The sequence below is a fragment of the Canis aureus genome, chromosome 37, assembly GCF_053574225.1.
Source record: "Canis aureus isolate CA01 chromosome 37, VMU_Caureus_v.1.0, whole genome shotgun sequence".
Lineage (NCBI taxonomy): Eukaryota > Metazoa > Chordata > Mammalia > Carnivora > Canidae > Canis > Canis aureus.
Genome location: NC_135647.1, coordinates 10,016,303 through 10,037,097, shown reverse-complemented (window position 1 = coordinate 10,037,097; position 20,795 = coordinate 10,016,303). Strand labels below are relative to the sequence as shown.

Here is a 20,795-nt window from a genome sequence, read left to right as displayed (position 1 = left end):
GGGGAGACTGATGCAAGCCTGCCACCCTCCCGCTCCCCCCACCTCTCTCTCTTGGTTTTCCAGCAGTAAACACGTAATAACAGCGGCACCCATGGCACCCACTGCTGTGATAAATATCAAATGTTGGGAACGGTGCCTAGAACACAGTAAACTCCCAATGAATATTGGCTTATTCATATTGGATAATTTTGGTTCAGGCTACGAGGACCCAAATGTACGTATGAACATGGGAGATTAGATCTGCAGCTAGTGGCAGAGTTATTAAAGACAAACAACTGATGTTTTAAAATCCGAATTAGACAGTCTGTATTCTAACACATGCGCGCGCGCACACACACACACACATAATCTGTACCAATTAAATACAATAAAGTTGAAAGAGCATATAAATTACAGTTTTTCTTTTTTAAAACAGACAATAGTAAAACACTACAGTCGGCTCACTATACACAAAATCATGAACAGCAGCTTTTCATTAAAGTCTCCCAAAATCTTACTCCTTTACTGATGCTAAGAACTTCAAGAAAAAGGTACAGCAGGCTGTACACATTCTCTCTCTCCCACAATGTATTTATTGCTGTACATCCACACCAACTTTACAGGCATCTACAGAATAGGTGCATAAAGTACTTTTGTAAAAATGTCCACACACATAATCCCTTGACGTCCCCGTTAACAGGAGGACTTTGCAAACGAAGATGTGGACAGCAGTGTCCTCTGTACTCCAATCATCTGCTGCGGTCATGGTGAAGCGGGCACCTGTGAACTTTGTAGCTCATCCCATCTCCCCAGCGTTTTCCAGAATTTAAAGTAAAAGAACGACAGCAAAACCACACAATGAAACCTACCAATCCAAAACAAAAAACCACAAAAAGACCAAAAAAAAAAAACCAAACAAAAAAAAAAAAACAACACCCTCTCCCCTCCCCAAACCCAACTCCAGACGCGTCCTCCTGTTTGCTTACAATAAGTAATACTGCTCTCTGCGTCCCACCTGCCTGGCCAGGCCAAACCAAGGGATAAGGAAGGCTGGAGTTAGAGCCCCAGGCATTGTCGAGAGTTACAATACAATGTCACGTCAGCAGGCGGTGGGCCAGGTGGAAGACCAGGGAATAGAGCTGTGAGCTTTTTCAGTGTGCTTATGAGACAGGATAGAGAACGGCTACACGTGGCCTGGTAGCCAGGAGGAGTATGGCACCAAACTTGCAGTCAGGACACATATGTACACATAACAATAAGAGTGGACAGCAAAAACGTTCAGTCTTATGTTAAGTTCTTTGGTTGTAAAGAACAGCGTTCTGTAACCTTTTCTGCAAAGAGGGCTCTGCAACCTCATTCTTAGGCAATCGAATCTTTTTCATCTGCTCACGTATCAGAGATTACCTAAGTTGCTCTGTAACCAAGTCCAGTACCTTATGATTTTCTACAAACCACTTTTATCTGCATTTTCATGTGCAGTCTTGTCTGTCTCTGAACATTCTATAGATATACATTTCATATACATCATATATATTATTTATTAAAAAAAAAGCATTGACTCCAGATTCTACAGTAAGAACTGATTAAAATTAATTGTACAAGAATAAAGTCTGTTTGAATCTGTGGAGGATTCTACACAGTGGGTGTGTGTAGTAGTCAAGTGCAAACAAAAATACTGCCACTGAATTCAATCCAGGGTTTTCGGTTTTCTCTGGCTTTCTGGAAAAAAAAAAAAAAGCAGAGGCTGCCGATTTACCCGAGTGACAAAGTGCTGCCTCTCCCAGCTCGGGAGGAGAAAGGAGGTGGCCCATGGAGCACATGGCTTCTCCACGCTGGTCCCGGCTGGGCCGCAGCATGTTGCAAAGATGGGGCTGGTGCTTTCACAAGGCAACCGGAGCGAAGATGCCATGGCCTGCGAGAAGCGCCTGCTGCCGCCTTTCACCGAGTGGTCGTGCTGCCCTAGTAGGTTCAAGCAGAGGCCGGTGAGTTCAAGGTCTTGATCCTCCTTCACTCCCGACTCCAACACACACACAAGGAGGGGCTCTCCCTGAAGGGACCCATGGGATCCAACAGACTATAGAATCCAGTTCTAGGATTTACACTGTGCGAGGGAGAAACCCAGCCCCGAGGTGAGGCTTCTAGGAAAAGTAACAACAGCAAGACCCAAAGTTAAAGTACAAACTGGTTACTGCAAGTTTCTAAAACCAAATCGTAAAAAAATATAATAAAATAAAAAAATAAATAAATAAAACCAAATCATGTTAGAACAAAAATATTAAAACAATTTTTTTTTTTTTTAAAGGAAAAAGATTGGGGATTCCTAGGTAGCTCAGAGGCTTAGTGCCTGCCTTCAGCCCAGGGCATGATCCTGGAGACCGGGATCGGGTCCCACATCAGGCTCCCTGCATGGAGTCTGCTTCTCCCTCTGCCTGTGTCTGTGTTTCTCATGAATAAATAAATAAAATCTTTAAAAAAAAGAAAAAGAAAAAGAAGATTCATCACAATCCCACATTACCCTGATACCACAAATACTGTTGTTAAATTCCACGTTGAAAGCAGAATCTTTGGCAGGAACACACTATTCTGGAGTGTCTGAAAACAAAAGGTGGGGTTCCTGTTCGTTGGTTCTAAATAATCCAAGCAATGGAACAGAGGAGGGACTGTTGCCTCTCCCCCATGTGGCCCTCAGACACCCTGTCACTGCAGCAGAGGGCGCTGGGAAACCCCGAGGCCCCTGCTCCCCCTGCACTGAAGCAGAACGCCAGGTGACTCCTGGGGTTTTGAATTTTAAAGAGGCATCCTCCATACCGCCCAGTGGGTCTGCTGCACATTTAGGTTTGAGAGGCACTGTCTGAGGGTAGAGTCAGCCCCAAGGACTTCTCAGAGGGGGGCCTGCGGGCCGAGGTGGACCAGCAGTGCGGATTTTGCCTGGAGTAGTGGAGGATGCCGAAGACTTTGAAACGAATGTTTTGTTTGCAAGAACAATAAGGAGTGACTTTATTTTTTGTCTTACGTTGGGGGGTGGGGGTCTTTTTTTTTTTTTTTTTTAATTCTAAGAAATCATCATTTGGGTTTTTGCAGTTTATTGAGGCGTAAGCTGCGTAAGTGACCACACCCTGAAATCTTAAGGGAGTAAAGCTTGTGGGGTGGGGGGAGCCACCAAACCGGAATAATTTCCTCAACAAAGCAGAGACTGAATGGCACCACCATCGATTGATCGATCGTCTTCCTAGATTACCTTTCTAGTTCTGTCCGAGCCTGGTTTTGCTGCGTTCTGGTACCCTGTCCCCCTCCCACTGCTGCCGTCGGGGTGGGGGACCAGAACACGGACTCTAAACGGACAGCAGAGCATCTCTTATTTACACAATTTCCTCTCTTCCTTCGTACTCTTAGCAAATACTCATATTGTTCTTTTTTTTTTTAATTTTTATTTATTTATGATAGTCACACAGAGAGAGAGACAGAGAGAGGCAGAGACACAGGCAGAGGGAGAAGCAGGCTCCATGAACCGGGAGCCTGACGTGGGATTCGATCCCGGGTCTCCAGGATCACGCCCTGGGCCAAAGGCAGGCGCTAAACTGCTGCGCCACCCAGGGATCCCCGATATTGTTCTTTTAGTTTAGGAATCAAACTAAAAAATTAAGCTGTTGAACTATAATATAAAATGAAATATTGGGATCCCTGTGTGGCTCAGTGGTTTAGCGCCTGCCTTAGGCCCAGGAAGTGATCCTGGAGTCCCAGGATCGAGTCCCATATCGGACTCCTTGCATGGAGCCTGCTTCTCCCTCTGCCTGTGTCTCTGCTTCTCTCCCTCTCTCTGTCTCTCTCATAAGTAAATAAATATTTATAAAATAAAATAAAATAAAATAAAACATTATAATAAACCAACATGGTACCTTCCAAAACCCAAATTTCAACTGCTCTGGGCACCAAATGACTTTTTTTTTTTTAAAACAATTCTACGATGTATGCCTCCCTCCTCCCTGACCCCCCTGATACCCCATTTTAATGTGTCTGAAATTGGAATGTGTCCAACAATTACTGGTGTGATGCATTTTAACTGGAAGCTTTTTGTTTTGTTTGTTTGTTTTTTGGTAATGATGCATCAAATAATGGTTTAGTCTAAGAATTAGAGAAATTACAGATTTGATGACATAAGGCAGATTCTATCTGAATGCCTTGGGACAGCCTGTATTTAAACTTCTCAGGGAATGAATGTGAGGTTGAATGATCCTTATTCAGCATCGACCCATAAGCCAGTCAGAAACGCCACCAGTGGTTAGGGCACCTGGGTGGCTCAGCGGTTGAGTGTCTGCCTTTGGCTCAGGGCGTGATCCCCGGGGTCCTGGGATTGAGTCCCGCATCGGGCTCCCCACAGGGAGCCTGCTTCTCCCTCTGCCTATGGCTCTGCCTCTCTCATGAATAAAATCTTGGGGAAAAAAAAAAGATGGAAACACCACCGGCCCTAGATATTCTATAATTCTACTCTGACACAGTGCAAGCAGGTGCACAGCCAGAGAGAGCCGGCTGGGCAGTGATGTGAGGTGAGCTCGCTACCCAGGGGGCTCACCTGGCCTGTCAGCACCATCTGAGGAAATCTCTCCCACTAAGTCATGCGGTGAAACGCCTCTGGGGGTTTGTGTACACAATCAGCCGTGCTCACCAATGGTACAGAACATAGAGGACAGCCTCTGGAATTTATTACCTGGTCATTCTCTGCCGAGGAATGCAGCTGGGCAGGGTCCCGAGGCCCGTCTGAGATACTCTTCTTGTCCATTTTACTTGGCAGGTTCCTTCTACTTGAAAGCTCCCCAGTAGAAGAATCTGTCAAACCATCAAAATCTTTCCCGTCGGATACACCCATAAACTCTGTGAAAGAATGGTCCTCCAGGATGTTTGTGGTGTGTTCCACGGTCACTTCCCTGGGGTAAAATTCTCTGGCTGGTTGGCCATTTCTGCTGGAGCAGGCGTCTTGTTCTGAACAGGAGCTGGTCCTACAGAGGACTTTGGAGTTTTTCTCAGGGATGCTTTGGGGTGATGGGCTCCCTTTGGCTAAGGCACTGTTTTCCTTGAGTGGCACCAGAGCGATCTTCTCTTTTACCAAGCCTCTTTCGACTTCAGTCAACTCTTTGTTTGAGGACGGTCGGGAGTCGTGCACAAGGGACGGTCCGCAATGCTCACTGGGGTCTGTGTCCTTGGTCTGCGTGGCTAGCTGGTCGGAGCTGTCACTAGAAGGGACTGCCATGTCGGACAGGGTGGCATTGGATGCACTGTGGGAAAAGTAGCCGCTGGTGATACTGCTGGTGGTAGGGCTACGGGACACTTCTTTCTCCAAGACCCTTGAGTTCACCAGATCCGCTTTAGAAGAAAACCACTCCCTATTCTCCAAGCTGGCATTGTAAACACTGAAGTCGGCGAACTCCACGGGTACGTAAGGCTGTGAACTTATCAGCTTCCTGTTAAGAGCTTCCAGATCATTTTCCTCCTCCTCAGAGTCCTATATAGTAAGGAAGGAAAAGTCACTCATTAGCTCCTTATGGCGACTTCACTGTTGAGCCAAGTTTCAATATAGTCCTATTAAAGACATTCACAGTCACATGTTTAGTGGGCCTGCCTGCCTTCCTTTCTTCCTTTTTTTTTTTCTCTCTCTCTCTCTCTTCCTTCCTTTCTTCTTCTCTCTCTCATCCCCCCCCCACTCCCCCCTCCCCATGTTGGTTAGATGCTGTCACCTATGGCACATACAAGTACACTATTCTCAGAGGTCTGTGAGCATAAACCCATTATCACCTAATACGGAGATTTCTCTCTTCTGTGCTCACTCAGGGCTAATTGGAAATGCTTCCTTTGCTGGTTGAAGTGCAGGAGACTTTCAATTAATTTTAATTACTGATTAGCTTTCAGTTGTGATGTTTTCCCCTTTTGTAATTGAATGAGGAAGGGGCAGCTGGAGGCAGAGAAAAGCTGTTGCTTCACCTGTCCTTACAATCCTCACTTTGGGAAGCCACATGCAGGTAAGCGAGTGCTTTGAAGGTTTCAGAACTATTTTATGGGGAGAGAGGGCAGTAAAATCAGGACCTCAACAGTGGCAAAAGAACACCATTTCAAACTCGTTCCCAGTGTTATATTAAACACTGTAAGGCTATAACATACTAATAGCCTTACAATGAACACTTTCTAGGGGTTTGGAGAAACATGGATGGAGGATTTGGCCAGGTGAGAAAGGTACTAAGATTTCACTGAAAATCTCCTTCATCAAATAGCTTTAGAATTCTGTTTGTAAACACTGATAAATATGCAGAAGTGGGTATTCTCGGCTCCCCAGCCTGTCTCTAAATCAATGATTCTTTTGTATTTGGTGGAAAACAATATAAAACATATGGATGTTTTATGTTCAAATAAAAGTAAATGATAAATGGTGCCTGCTGGCTCAGTCAGTAGAGCATGTGGCTTTTGATCTTGGGGTCGGGAGTCTGAGCCCCACTTTGGATGTTGAGCATACTTAAAAAGAAAAAAAAAAAGATATTACTACCTAGTCATTTTAATTAGCCTCATAAGCATCTGATGACCCTGCAAATATTCTTTTTCTCTTAAAACATGACGTTTAGTGAGTATTCATCAGGCATCCACTCTATGCCAGCCATTGTCCTAAGACCTGAGAATACCAGTGTTGAGCAAAAACAGGCACAGTCCCTGCCTTCATGCAGTTATGACTTTAAGCCCTGGCTCTTAGCACAATCTTGGACCATGGAATCTTGGTGGATGGAAATTTTATTTGGTACAAAAGCAGACAGACTGTAAAGACCTAGAACCAATGCACTAACCCTATTCATTCAAGTATCATTTGAAGAGATTGAGGAGAGACAGAGAGAGAGGATGGGGAAGGGGAAGAAGAGCATACTCAAAGGACATGGCAGATGGCAGTTGACAAATGAACATAAATTTCATCTACTGAATTTTATAGTAATTTCTTTTGCATAAGATGTTAACTACCTAAATCAATACCTTAATACTCTTCAGTGCTCCTTAGGTTTTGAAATAAGTTGAATATACATTACGTAAAAGCATCAGTTGTCTTAATTCCATGGCTATTAATCAAAGGTGAATATCAAGTATCAGTGATAAAAATTCTGGAAGTTAGCAAAACAAAATTTTTAGCAACTCTAATCTTGCCATCTTACTTTTAGCTACATTCTACATTGACTACCACTGTCAAAAAAAGGGGGTTGAGGGAATAGTTGGAAAGGAGCAAAGATTGGACAGATCGAATCAGTAGTTTTTGCCTGTATTTTCTAGATTCTCTACTTGATATATTTAGACTCAAAATTGAATTTCTAGTGTTTGTATCCTTGTATTTCCTTCTATTCCTTTTAAAGTATGCTCCATGTTCAACGTGGGGCTCAAACTCACGACCTTGTAATCTAGAGTCAGAGTTGCATGCTCTCCCAACTGAGCCAGCCAGATGCCTTGCCTTGTATTTCCTTCTGTTTTAAGCTGGCAAAGAAATATAATTTCCCAAGCCCAGGAGTCTTTGATGCAATTAATTACTGAAAAGTTAGTTATTGCAAGGAAAACTAAATCTGAATATAAGAATTAGTAATCTGAAGCTCCTTTTTATGCCTGCAGTTATTTCTTCTAAAGCCTGAGGAAAGACCTGTCATCCTAAAATATAATTTTGCTGAATGAAATATTCAATCATGAGCTTACTGTATAGAAACAGGTGCACATTTATCAAACTTGTGAAGATAAAAACATTATTCCTAAAGCATCAGAATGAGCTTAGTAAAACTGAAGCATTGACAAAAACCCCCAAGACATTAAGTTCAATTAGGGATCAGTACATAGTTGTGTACTTAGGATAGGACTGTTGGAGGGAATGACTCAAAGAAAGAGGCTAGAGGACTAGGGACAAGTACTTCTAGAAACATGAAAACCGAGATGAAACATTTCCCAACATGTAAGCAGACTGAAAGTTTATCAAGTTGTTGCCTTCAAGGGACAAAGAGGACTTAATTGGCTTAAACTGTACCTTAAAGGAATCTGGTTAGATAGACTTCCTACTCCAGAAATATTTATCATTTTGTCTTAAAGGAGATGAAGGTTAGCACCTTCCTACAATGTCTTAGGGACAAGAAAGACTAAAACCCTACCTAAAAGTGAAGCATGGAGTCAAGTTCTCAAGCCTCTCTATAGCTACAGTCCTCATGATTTGATTTTTGCAATTCAGTTTATGCAACTGATATTTACGTATAGACAAAACAGCTTGATTTTAAGAAGGGATCAAACCCCCATAAAAGCAGTGACTCCTTGCAAGAAGTTTCACTTGATTAAAGTCATTTCACTTCCACTGGAATGGGGTCTGTGCTGTCCAGGAGGGAGATGGTTTCTTTTCGGAAGGACTGTATCAGCCTAGGGCCCCAGTACTTCTGTCCATGGTGCTAAGAGGCCGGCAGCTTTTTGGAAACAGCAGCAGCAGGGCAATTGAAACTGCACTATTTGGGGGAGCACCTGGAGTCACTGGGGCCAGCCCAATTCTGCTGAGGGATGGGGCCTTTGTTCTCACCAACTGTGAGACCTTGGGTGAGCCACTCATCAAGTCCCTTGTTTCTTTTTCTGTAAAATGGAGAAATAAACCAGGGAGTCGGGGTGGCTCAGTCAGTTAAGCATCTGCCTCCAGTTTAGGTCATGATCCTGGGGTCCTGGGATTGAGCCGCACATTGGGCTCTCTGCGCTTCGGGGAGTCTGATCCTCCCTCTCCCTCTGCACCCCACCTCGTGCTCTTGCTTGCTCTCTCTCTCAAATGAATAAATTAAAAAATCTTTTAAAAAATGGAGAAAAAGGGATCCTTGGGTGGCTCAGCAGTTTAGCGCCTGCCTTTGGCCCGGGGCGCGATCCTGGAGTCCCGGGATGGAGTCCCACGTCAGGCTCCCGGCATGGAGCCTGCTCCTCCCTCCTCCTGTGTCTCTGCCTCTCTCTCAATCTCTGTGTCTATCATGAATAAATAAATAAATAAACCTTAAAAAAAAAAAAGGAGAAATAAACCATATGCTGTCTATGCAAGACCCAAGAAGAGGGAGAAGTGATTTACTTTCTACTCTTCTGCTTCATGACTTAAAAAAAAAAAAAAAAAAAAAAAAAAAGATGGACTCCAAAAGCATATTGTTGTCTTTATCTTACTCAAACAAGACATGAGGCACATTTATGTATCTTCCCAAACTGATAAAACAATAAGCCCTGCTTTAAAAATTAAGGTTAGCTATATATTTTATGTGAAATTATAAAAAATTACTTCAACCTCCCTGGATCAGACCAAACCACTGATTCACACTATGATTCTTCAAGAATGGAAAAGGAAGGAGAGTGAATGGGGGAACAAAGGGATAAAACAGTATGTCCATTTGTAAGAGGAGAAATAAAATGAAAGCTTCCCAAAGACAATCAGAACCTCAGATCAAGCAACTGATATCCTTAAAATCTATCAAAACATCCTGAAAATGCTATCTGAAATAAATCAGTTAAATAGGTTCGAAGATGAAGAATACCGAGACAGATTTCTCTCTCTCTCTCTTTTTTTAAAGATTTTATTTATTCATGAGAGACACAGAGAGAGGCAGAGACGCAGGCAGAGGGAGAAGCAGGCTCCATGCAGGGAGCCCGATGCAGGACTCGACCTCTGGACTCCAGGATCAGCCCTGAGCCAAAGGCAGACACTCAACTGCTGAGCCACCCAGGTGTCCCAGACTTCTTTCTCTTATTGAAAAAAAACATTAAGTTTTATTTACTTAAGCACTTTCTACACCCAACTGGGGCTGGAACTCATGACCCTGAGATCAAGAGTCACACTACCGTCTGTGTGCCCCTTGATCCTGGGGTCCTGGGATCGAGCCAGCCCACACAGCCAGCCAAGTACCCCTTTCTCTTTTTTAAAAGATGTTGTTGTCTTGAGCCAGATTTATTATTTTTTTTCTTAAAGATTTTATTTACTTATTCATGAGAGACACAGAGAGAGAGGCAGAGACATAGGCAGAGGGAGAAGCAGGTTCACTGCAGGAAGCCTGATGCGGGACTCGATCCCGGGACCCCAGGATCACACCCTGAACCAAAGGCAGATGCGCAACCGCACCCAGGCATCCCTTGAGCTAGATTTCTAAGGAGAGTCGAGGTAGATCTCTCAAGATTCAGCAAGATTGTACCGTCAAATGCTGCTCAGTGGCCTTCAAGGTGTGTTTGATCACATAGAGCCTAACTGCTGCTGAGAGTTGCTGAGTTACGAGAAGCTGGTTCCAACCTACCCTCTGCTAGCTAAAAAGTTCTGAGATGGGTTTTATTTAAAAATATTACAAGGAAAGTAAAGAAAACAATGAGGCAAACTCTGTCAACAGTGAAGCCATCTACTGGGCAGAACCAGAAAGGTCATCTAGCAGTCTCTTGGTAGTATGTTCTACCAAAATGTATTCTGCTTTTTTAAAAACATATTTTATTTATTTGAGGGAGAAAAAAAGAGAGAGGAGAATGAATGGGGGGGGGGGGGGAGAAGCAGGCTCACCACTAAGCAGGACCCTGGGATCGTGACCTGAGCCAAAGGCAGATGCCCATCCGACTGAGCCACCCAGTGCCCCCTCCCAAATTATACTGTTACTAGAGGTTTAAATTTAATACCCATGCATCAGGGTGGTAGGTTCCACATCAACCAACACAGATCCAATCAGCCAGTGAGTTTGAAAGGGTAACAAACTAGCCCCTTGGCCTTCTGAGCCCACGCTGCAGCCTTGCTAATTAATAAGCATGGAGAAGTCAAGTAAGTGATGGAGCCATTCATCAGGATTCAGAGATGTAGGGGCAGCTGCTGACGTTCACCCTCTTCTCCAGCAGGAACTATCTTGGGGCTTGGGATGGAGGAGCCAGGAAAACAGAGAGATGCTGGGGAAAGGGACAGAGGTGAGGGGGAAAGGGTGCCTTCTTTTGTCCTCAGGGGACAGGCAGGATGGGAGGGGCATTTCTGAAGATGTGCTAGCACTTCATGCACGCAGCTGGGTGGCCGACTGCACAGCCGGGTTAAGCTCCTGCTAGGTTCACACAGTATGCAGGGGAAGTGCATTTCAGAACTGCTAGAGGACCTCACACCAACCAGTCTATGGGCCAGGTGTGCTACGGTGCGGCCGGGAGAGGAAGCCTCCCACGCGCTGCCCACAGATCAGACCACGCACAGATACCAACATCCAGCAGCTCTGTCTTGCTCAGGGCTGCTTCACTGTCTCAAAGCCTACGAAGCCACAGGAAGGTGAAAGCTGAGACACAAAATGAGAAATCTGTTTCTGGGCCAGAAAATAGTGGTTTTTTGTTTTTGTTTTTGTTTAGTTTTGCTTTCATTTAACTGAGCTATCATTTATGATCCAAAGTGCCTGGTATTCAGCATATTAAAGAAACTATTTTCAAATCTGTAATTTGAAAACCAAGTGCTGGGAAATGACGTTTCAACAGGCAGAGTTTCCACCTACCTGTGGCCATATCAAAAGCAAGACAGACAGAAGGGGAGGCAGGACCTATTTTGCCAGCAAAGAAGGAACAGGCTACCTGAGATGCTAGGCGCATGGTGGGGGCACCACAGGCTTGTAGCGGGGCTACAAGCTAAGGAATAAGCTTGTCCAGGCCATCAGGCAGTGCAGAAGGAGCCTTCAAACACACCCACAGCTAAGTGCATGATTACTCACTCCAAGTAAGTGCAACTCCTCTAGGTAGATTAACTTCAGAATCTGGGCAATATGCATAGGCACATTAGAAAGATGCTGAATCAGTTAGAGTGATCTCTTTGTTACACTTTTTAAAGACTAGAACAAGTAAGAGTGTCTTCTCCCCTTTCCCTAAGCAAGTTGCTACCGAGCAAAAAGATAAAACAGAATGAACACTTAGAAAAAAATCACAGGTCACGGCCGTAGTCATGCAATATCTCATTACCGGTGATTACATTTTTTATTTTTTAAAGTAAAGGCCCAGTACGTTTTCTTAATGTCTTCTAAAGGATTTGGATGATTGTCTGTGAAAGAGGCCTTAACCCCACCACCAGGCAAGATGACAGAAACGGTTCCAGAACTTACAATCTTCTTCTCACGTTTGCTATTGTGCTCTACTGGCATGCTGTTGCCATTGCTTCCTGAGGGCACAATGCAGCCAAGGTTATGTGCCTGAGGTGAAGGCATGCTCTGCAAAGGTTAAGACACACAGATGCATCACATACAGAAGACGCCGACAGCCGAAATACACAGTTAAGTACGTGCCAGTTAGAAAAGCAAGGCAAACACTTCTATCCTGTGTGAGTAGTGTAATTTGGCAGGCTGCGGTTAAACCACTGATGGAGTCTGACGAGACTACACACGCTCTATGGCAGATAGCATAGTTGGTTTTAGCCATGTAAAACAAATAAATACATAAATAAAGCCTGTCATATTTTCAAAACACCTGGGGAACGTCTCTTTTCTCACTGAAGATTAAAAAAAAAACCACACAAACAAAACTCTGAAAAGCCATAAACAAACAGAAAATAACAGCAAGACCACCACGCAAGAAATCCCACCAGGAACCTGCATGACCCACACACATCTACGGGCAGCATTCGATTTGTTAAGGTGCGTTGTCACCATGCCACAGGCAGCATGATTCTGCTCTGTTCTACACAGTACAAGACGAGCAGCACTTACCTCTTGGCTTAGGAGCGGCCTCGCTTCCAGAGCTATCCTTTTCTTATGCTCTTCTTTTACAGGCATTAAGGGTTTGAAAAACTTTGGTGGCTGGGGAGAGAATGCTTTAAAAGGACTGACTGTTAAGGCGTGGGGGTTCTCTGATGTACAACCTGGAGAGACAAACAGGCATGGATTGACAGATGCACAGGAAGCCTGGTAACCATCTTGCCACGGGAATATCCGCAATGGCAAAGAAATCAACGGGCTAAGATCTGGCTAAGGATTAAAACAGACTTGGGGCAGCGGTGGAGACATATCTATCAGTCACAAGAAGTCAGCAAAGGCCTGGGCAGCATCGAAGAAAGCAGACACTGAATTATCTACTTTCTTTTCAAGATCCCCCTTAAGCGCTGCCTACTAGACTGATTTCAACTCATGCTGATCTCATGTTGCTCTGAATTCCCAGAGTCTACTACCCTTCTAGGCACTTGGGCACTTAGTCATTCCATAGTTCAATCTTAGGATCTAGATCTTTTTGTATCTTTCACTGCTTATAGCAAGAAGAGGCTCAATAAATATTCAATGAATGGATACTGTATAAATTTTCTTACAAGCCTCATTTTTCTTCAAGTCACCCTGCTGCTCCATATGACTAAGAAAGAACAATTCTGCTTTCCTGCTTTTACTCATTTCTTACTTCTAGGGACCTCTGTCCCTCCTTTGTGTTTTCTTCCTAATTCACTGGTATATGATGTCACTTAGTAGGTAATGTATAAGGTGTATAAGGTGACAGAGCTGATTTATGTTTTCAGAGAATGCTGTTCCTTTCAGGGCACTGGGAGATTATATAGTTAGGTAATAATGCTGTCAGTGATCAAATTCATTTCTGGTATCATTTTTGAAACCGTTTTAGGAATAAAAAAATTCTAAAAAATCTTTTGAGTACAAAAGCATTATGCAGGTATATATTCTTTTGGTAAAGAATGAAGTCTGATCATAATATGTAAGATTTGCGTCTCAAAAGGGACTTCAAATTCAGGAAATGATGTGGGAAAACCGATTTGAAAATTCTGAAGTGATACACAAAAGGCCTATTATTATTATTATTATCTGGATGATACACCGGATCTAAAGCAAAAGGAAATCACATAAGCGAACATGATACATTCTCTTCAAGAAGATAGTTTAGAATCATCCAGTCTATTAAAATTTCAGGTTCCTATTTTATTAAATCCAACCCGTAAAAGAATTTGCCCCTCATGCTTTTCCTAAGAAATTATAAACAAAGAACTCAGAGAAAAAAAATCTCACCACTACTTTCTTTACTCCTTCGAGGCGAATCCCTGGGTAAAGTTCCATAACAGGCTATATCTTGATAGCTGGAGCTGTAGTCAGACATGTCTAATTGGTTCTCTAGCCAACCCTACAAGGTAAAGATATGGGTTAGCTGTAATTAAGTCCTGTTAAAGTGAGAAATGAAGTCCAGATTTCAGTTTTTTCCCGTTTTTTTTTTTTTTTTTTTTTTTTTTTTAAAACATTTTTATTTATTTATGATAATCACAGAGAGAGAGAGAGAGGCAGAGACACAGGCAGAGGGAGAAGCAGGCTCCATGCACCGGGAGCCCGATGTGGGAATCGATCCCGGGTCTCCAGGATCGCGCCCTGGGCCAAAGGCAGGCGCCAAACCGCTGCGCCACCCAGGGATCCCTTTTCCCGTTTTTTAATGGCAGTATGTACTCTTCTTTGTTTTTAAACATAGAAAAGTACATAGAATATTTTAAACATAGAAAAGTATGAGCGGCTGAATAATATGCCAAATAGTGTCCTACTCAAGATATAGGTCAAGAGTTAATATTATATTTGTCCAAGGTTTAATAAACTCATTACAAGTGGAGTGAAATCCCCTTCTGAAGCCCAGAGGTCCCATCCACTTTCCTCCCTTCCCCCACAAAGGGAGTGACATTGATAAATTTGGTGTGTATCTAGGGTGGCCAGATAATTGAGAGACCACAATGAAAACACTTTTTGGAGTGAATAGATTCCATTAATAATTTTCGCTTTGGTAGCAGGCACACGCTAGGACTGCCCAGGCAAACCAGAGGGTATGGTCACTCTACATAAGCCCAAGATTTAAAAGTATCAAACTGCCATACGATACTGGTATAGTAAAGAAGGAAAACTCCATTTGTGTATCATAAGCTTATTTCATCTTCATATTTCTCTGGAGTTGCCTGCCTTATCTAAAGACTAGATTTTAAACTTCTGGATACAATTGGTGATTCTACTCTTTGAATCACTCAGTCCCCAGCATAATAAATTAAATATAATATATGCTCCAAGAAATATTTGCTGAGCAAGGTCATGTTGCACAACATCCTTAATTTTAAATCCCTAACATACCTAGTTGCAATAATTTTGATTTTGCAATGGTAGATATAATACTTTCTTAAATCATTGAGGTAGACCCATAAACACACAGATATTCAGCTCTGTGTAGGACTATCTGGGTATGGAAAATATGCTAAGGTACAACATTGACACTAAGTACAAAGCAATTCCACATCAAGTCTTTGTACTTGGAAATGGACACGTGGAGACAAAGATCCACATCAGATTAAGATGGAAGTCCTGAGATTTTAAAAAGACCAAGATACCCTAACTTTTCAGACTTTGATTCTGCTAGTAACTTAGCCATGCCCACACTACTGGTACACACCTTATCATCTTCATCAAAGCCTGAAAGGTCTGGTCGACTGGAGGAGACCTGTAAGAGATCCATGGTTTTATCAATGTGGTTGATGTACTTAACATAAATTACATAGAAATATGGAAATGCAATGCCAGTTTTACAGTTGAAGCCTGTATGACCTTCTCAACCTCCTTTCTGCAATCCTCATGAGTAACAACTGTACTAAATCTGGGGTTGATTATTCCCATACAGGCTTTGTACAGTTACCATATATACATAAAAATTGATTTATATATAAAAATATATGCACATATTATATATAAATATATAGGCACATGTAACATATATTTTGCATCTTTTTATAATTAAATAAGTGGTATCTTACCATATATGAATGGTCTTTTTCATTAGTCTCATAATTTACTTGTTCTATTCTAGGTAGATATCTAGCCCACTGCTACTTTTTCTCTATTACACACTCTGATGAAATAAATTATTGTTACTATCCCTAAGTATCACTCTAGCTGTATCCCACAATTATTGACATATATACCATTTCAGTAGTTTTAAATACATCCTATGTTTATTTCTTTTCTACGTTTATTATTTTTTAAAAGATTTATTTATTTGACAGAGAGATAGAGCCAGAGAGCACAAGTGGGCGTAGTGGCAAAGGGAGAGGGAGAAGTAGGCTCCTCACTGAGCAGGGAGCCTGATGTGGGGCTGGATCCCAGGGCCCTGAGATCATGACCTGAGCCGAAGGCAGAAGCTCAACCACAGCCACAGAGGTGCCCCTAAGTTTATTTATTTTAAGTAATCTCTAGATCCAACATGGGCCTTGAACTCATAACCCTGAGACCAAGGGTCACATGCTCTACCGATTGAGTCAGCCAGCCAGGTGCCCCCATCTCACATTTCTATGAGAAGCTTTAGAGTGCATATTAAGGCCTGGAATCTCTGGGCTGTAGAGAAAGTTGTGTGCACCTGCAACACTCTCTTCCATAGCGATTCTGGGGTCAGCTTATGAAATTCTATGAGAAATCATGTTGGGAATTTATAGATCTGTTAGGGCGATGTGCCAATTTTTCTTTGATACTGTGTGTTCCCATGACTGAACAGTCTTTTTCCTTGAGTTTAGGCTTTATTTATGGTGATAGTTGCATTCAGGCTTTCTCTTTCTTATATGATTTGTTTTTTGTAGGAAAATTCTATTTTGTTGAAGCTTTTACATTTACTGATATAACCTTCAGGTTTGCTTTTATCCTGTCTAAATCTCTGTCCTCTCTAGTGATATGTCTCTTTTTATTGCCAATATTGGAATTATATTATCCCAATATTTTCTTTCCTTCTGCAATTAATGTTAAGTCAGTCCATTTGACCAGTCTTTTCTTTTCTTTTTTTTTTTTTTAAAGATTTATTTATTCAGTCAGAGAGAGCGAGAGAGAGGCAGAGACACAGGCAGAGGGAGAAGCAGGCTCCATGCAGGAAGCCCGATGTGGGACTCGATCCCGGGTCTCCAGGATCACACCCCAGGCTGCAGGCGGCGCTAAACCGCTGCGCCACCAGGGCTGCCCTGACCAGTCTTTTCAAAAAGCCTGCTTCTCAGCTTTGTTGATTCTATCATTGGTTTTCTATTTCATACACCTCTGTTCTAATCTTTATTATTTCCTTCTTTGAATATATTATAATTCTGCTCTAGTTTTTATTATCCTTTAAAATTTTTTATTCTGATTTTGTTTTTTGACTTAAAAAATTTTATCCATAAATACTTCTCTGTGAATCTCTAAAAATTATGGAATTCCTCCTCCCTTCTTTTTTTTTAAAAAGGATTTTATTTATTCACAAGAGACACAGAGAGAGAGGCAGAGACATAGGCAGAGGGAGAAGCAGGCTCCATGCAGGGAGCCCGATGTGGGACTCGATCCCGGTACTCCAGGATCACACCCTGAGCCAAAGGCAGATGCTTAACTGCTGAGCCACCCAGGCATCCCACCTCCTCTCTTTAAGAAAATGATAGCCAGGATTTTTAGCTGACTTGACCACCCTTAAACCAACTACGTTCAATTTGTGTCTCAAGAAACTTCTACCAAGGACATAACTTTCTGAAGAGAAATCTGGAAGATTCCACTAAAAACTCAGGCATGTGACCATAAGCACACTCTCGCGTGTGCCTCCCTAGGAGAGGGGAGAGGCTTGGCAATACGGGATGCCCACACCAGTGAACCCTGGCCCCAGGGCCCTCACATACCACACCCCAAGCCCTGAGACATGTCACAGAAGCAACAGACCCTCGGCAGGGTGTGCTCACATTATGAACATTTGGCGTGCTGAGACTCCTCCGCAGGTGCCGGGCTTTGGTGGACAGTGCTTCTTTGACCGTGACTGCCTGTAAATGTCAAAAGAGCATTTATTTTCCCCCCCTCTGATGACAAATAATATGTTTATTGTGGAAGGTTAGAACATACAGGAATACACATCATTTCAATCCCACACTCCCTCCCATATTCACAAAAGCTAGAATCTTATTGTACCCACTTACCTCTTTTGCCTTCATCTACCAAAAACACTTTCTACAAGACCAGGAAAACTGCTGAACTAAAGACATTTATGTTGTGGAATTTTTACAGGGGTAGACAGAGAAAATGTAGAAGAAACACCCCTAACTATATGTATCCTTTGCAAAACTATCATTAACTTTGATGCTGTTTGTGTTTTATTCGCATAGCCATTTCAGTGGGACTTCCACTAAAGGAAGATTTTTCTGACAGATGCCAATCTTAGTCCTCTTGTTGCTAAAAATGCATTTTCTACAAACTTCAGCTGCTGCTCCTACTGTTGACAGTTCGTGTCTCAGAATTCCACTACCTAGTGGGTTAGTTTCACCTAAATGTCCTACTATTGCTGCAGAAGGTAACCCAGACCCCCCCAAATTAGGAAAACACTAATAGCACATGGCTATCATGGGGGCTCTGGGGTCGAACCTTCCTGGTTTACAGCTGACTTGGTACCACCTCTTAGCTGTGTAGCCATGGGCAAGGCAGTGCACCTCCGCTGGCCATAATTTTCTAATTTACAAAAGGGGATTCTAACAGTGTTTATCTCCTTCATAGGGCAATCTAGAAGATTAAAGGAAAGAACACATCTAAATTACTTGGGCACAGAGAGCAAAAGTAGAAGGTATTCAATAGAATGTAGACATTATTTTCATTTTTGCTACTATTTTGTCACAGTAACCACTCTGTCTAGGAAGAATGTTACTCAAGTTATCCTCCTCTGATGGATGCACAGGGAAGGCATTTGGTACATGAATTCATCTTGGTCCATTTGGGAGGAAGGCTGGTGCTCTGGCCCCCTGCTCCAGATACTGCTGTCACTTGCCTGCCGGAGCCGTTCAAGACTCAGAATGTTCTCCACCTGCAGCACACCACGCGTGTATTTCTCTATGTAGGTCTCTCCATCTGAAGTGCCTTCATTTTCGCTCCTTGCTGCCATGAGAGCCAGGGTTTCCCGGTCCTCAATCTCCTCTGTTGCCTGAAGGGATGAGAAAGCAATTACTATACTTTGTTTTTGTTTTTGCAATTACAATACTTTTACATGAACAATATTTTTATCCAAATTGTGGTGAGAAAACAATTTAGAAGTTCTAAGAAATGAACACATTCTCTAATACTATTTTGATATTTTAAGAAAGAATATTTTTAAGAAATATTTTTAAGAAAAAAAATATTTTTTACCTTTGGTATATTAGATACTATTTCATAGGTCACACCACAGGAATAAAATATATTTTTCAATGATATTCTCCTCTTCAGACTCTGGGTGAAACTCTGGTAGGAAAGGAAAGCTGGATTAAGCAATGTGAAACATGTAAGTTATTTGGCATTTTACAAATTGTAGAAGCATTAACAAATACTATGTTTTTGATACACATACAATACTCAGAAAAACTGAGCTAAAAAATCCTCATCTCTGACCCTAAAGGACAACAGATTCCAGCTGTTATTTCGGGATTAGATTACAAATTTGCAGCTGATTCAGGATTTTTGGGGGGTTGCTTTTCTCTCATTGGCAGCCTTCCTTTGGATCTTGATAGGATTTATTTTTAAAAATTTATTAATTTTTAAACATTTTATTTATTTCCTTATTTAAGAGAAAAAGAGAAAGAGAGCACAAGCAGGGGTAGGGGCAGAGGGTGAGGGAGAAGCAGGCTCCCTGCCGAGCAGGGAGCCCAACATAGGGCTCAATCCCAGGACCCTGAGATCATGACCTGAGCTGAAGGCAGGTGCTTAACCAACTGAGCCACCCATGCATCCCTATTTATTTTAGAGAGAGACAGAGCAGAAGCAGGAGGGATAGAGGGAAAAGAAGAAAGAACCTCTCTCTCTCTCTCTTTTTTTTATTTAAGATTTTATTTATTTATTCATGAGAAACACACAGAGAAAGAGGCAGAGACATAGGCAGTGGGAGAAGCAGGCTCCATGCAGGGAGACTGGATGCGGGACTTGATCCTAGGACTCCAGGATCACGCCCTGGGCTGAAGGCAGGCGCCAAACTGCTGAGCCACCCAGGGATCCCCCAGGAGAAAGACTTTCAAGCAGACTCCACATGGAGCGCAGAGCCTGATATGGGCTCAATCTCACAACCCTGAGATCATGATGTGAGCCAAAATCGAGAATTGGACACTCCATCAATTATGCCACTCAGATGCCCCATAATCTTGATAGGGTTTAATCAATGTATCCTCGCACAGAAAAAAAACTGGAGAGGGTCAATTTTGCCAACAGCACCTCTAGGATGGGATCTGGGGAAGCAGCAGGGATTTGTTTAGAGCCTGCTCCTTGTCCTGTTTCGTCACTAACCTGCTTGGACTTGGCATGTAACCTTTCTCAAATATTGAAATGTCACAGTCTACTGCCTCCTAGGATTATGGGTCTCAAGTCAGCCAAGGAGGAAAGCCCTTTGGTGGGTGACATTTGCCTATGCTATCCTCATGCCCCATTACCTGGGAGCATGAGGATAAGACTGTAACTTGGCTTATGTGTTGCATATCCACTCTATCAACACCACAAAACTCGACTTTGTGATAGAGGGAAGGAAGACACTTCGAGCTCACATGCACAAGAGCAGAATCAGGCCCCGTTACTACCTGTTTGTTGTAAATATTGGCTGCAATCCGTTTTCGTAATACTAACTCCATAGCAGCCGGGTGGCTGAGCTGGACCGTGGTTTTCACTATTAGGTAAATCCTTTCGTTCTGCGGCGTGACCCTATTCAGGTGAACGGAATCATGCACTGAGGAGTCCCAGGAGGCTGTGGCTGAAACCTAAGAACAGGAGAAGGGTTGGGGACAGGGAAAAGACACGGCTCAGGGGCAGCACTTTGACATCGCATGTGAGAGTGAGAAGAGAAATGCAACCCGGCGGAATCATACATCTCCTCACTTTTTCTGTGTG

At 42.8% G+C, this 20,795-nt stretch overlaps 1 protein-coding gene across 5 annotated transcripts in view; it reads right to left on the bottom strand.

Annotated features, from left to right (window-relative positions):
- Positions 1-281: 281 nt before the first annotated feature.
- Positions 282-20,795, bottom strand: part of KIF13A (kinesin family member 13A) — a 211,394-nt gene continuing 190,880 nt past the window's right edge. For 2 of the 5 annotated variants that reach the window (XM_077886253.1, XM_077886254.1), the window contains 10 exons: positions 20,489-20,665; positions 19,077-19,169; positions 18,717-18,873; positions 17,651-17,724; positions 15,370-15,417; positions 13,965-14,076; positions 12,672-12,823; positions 12,072-12,176; positions 4,657-5,476; positions 2,406-2,422 (listed from right to left, as the gene is read on the bottom strand). In XM_077886253.1, coding sequence (XP_077742379.1) covers positions 2,421-2,422; positions 4,657-5,476; positions 12,072-12,176; positions 12,672-12,823; positions 13,965-14,076; positions 15,370-15,417; positions 17,651-17,724; positions 18,717-18,873; positions 19,077-19,169; positions 20,489-20,665 — 1,740 coding nt within the window. In that variant the 3' untranslated portion in view covers positions 2,406-2,420. Of the gene's footprint in view, positions 1,939-2,405; positions 2,423-4,656; positions 5,477-12,071; positions 12,177-12,671; positions 12,824-13,964; positions 14,077-15,369; positions 15,418-17,650; positions 17,725-18,716; positions 18,874-19,076; positions 19,170-20,488; positions 20,666-20,795 lie in introns of those variants that run through there. The other 3 variants (XM_077886255.1, XM_077886256.1, XM_077886252.1) reach the window with 2 other exon arrangements.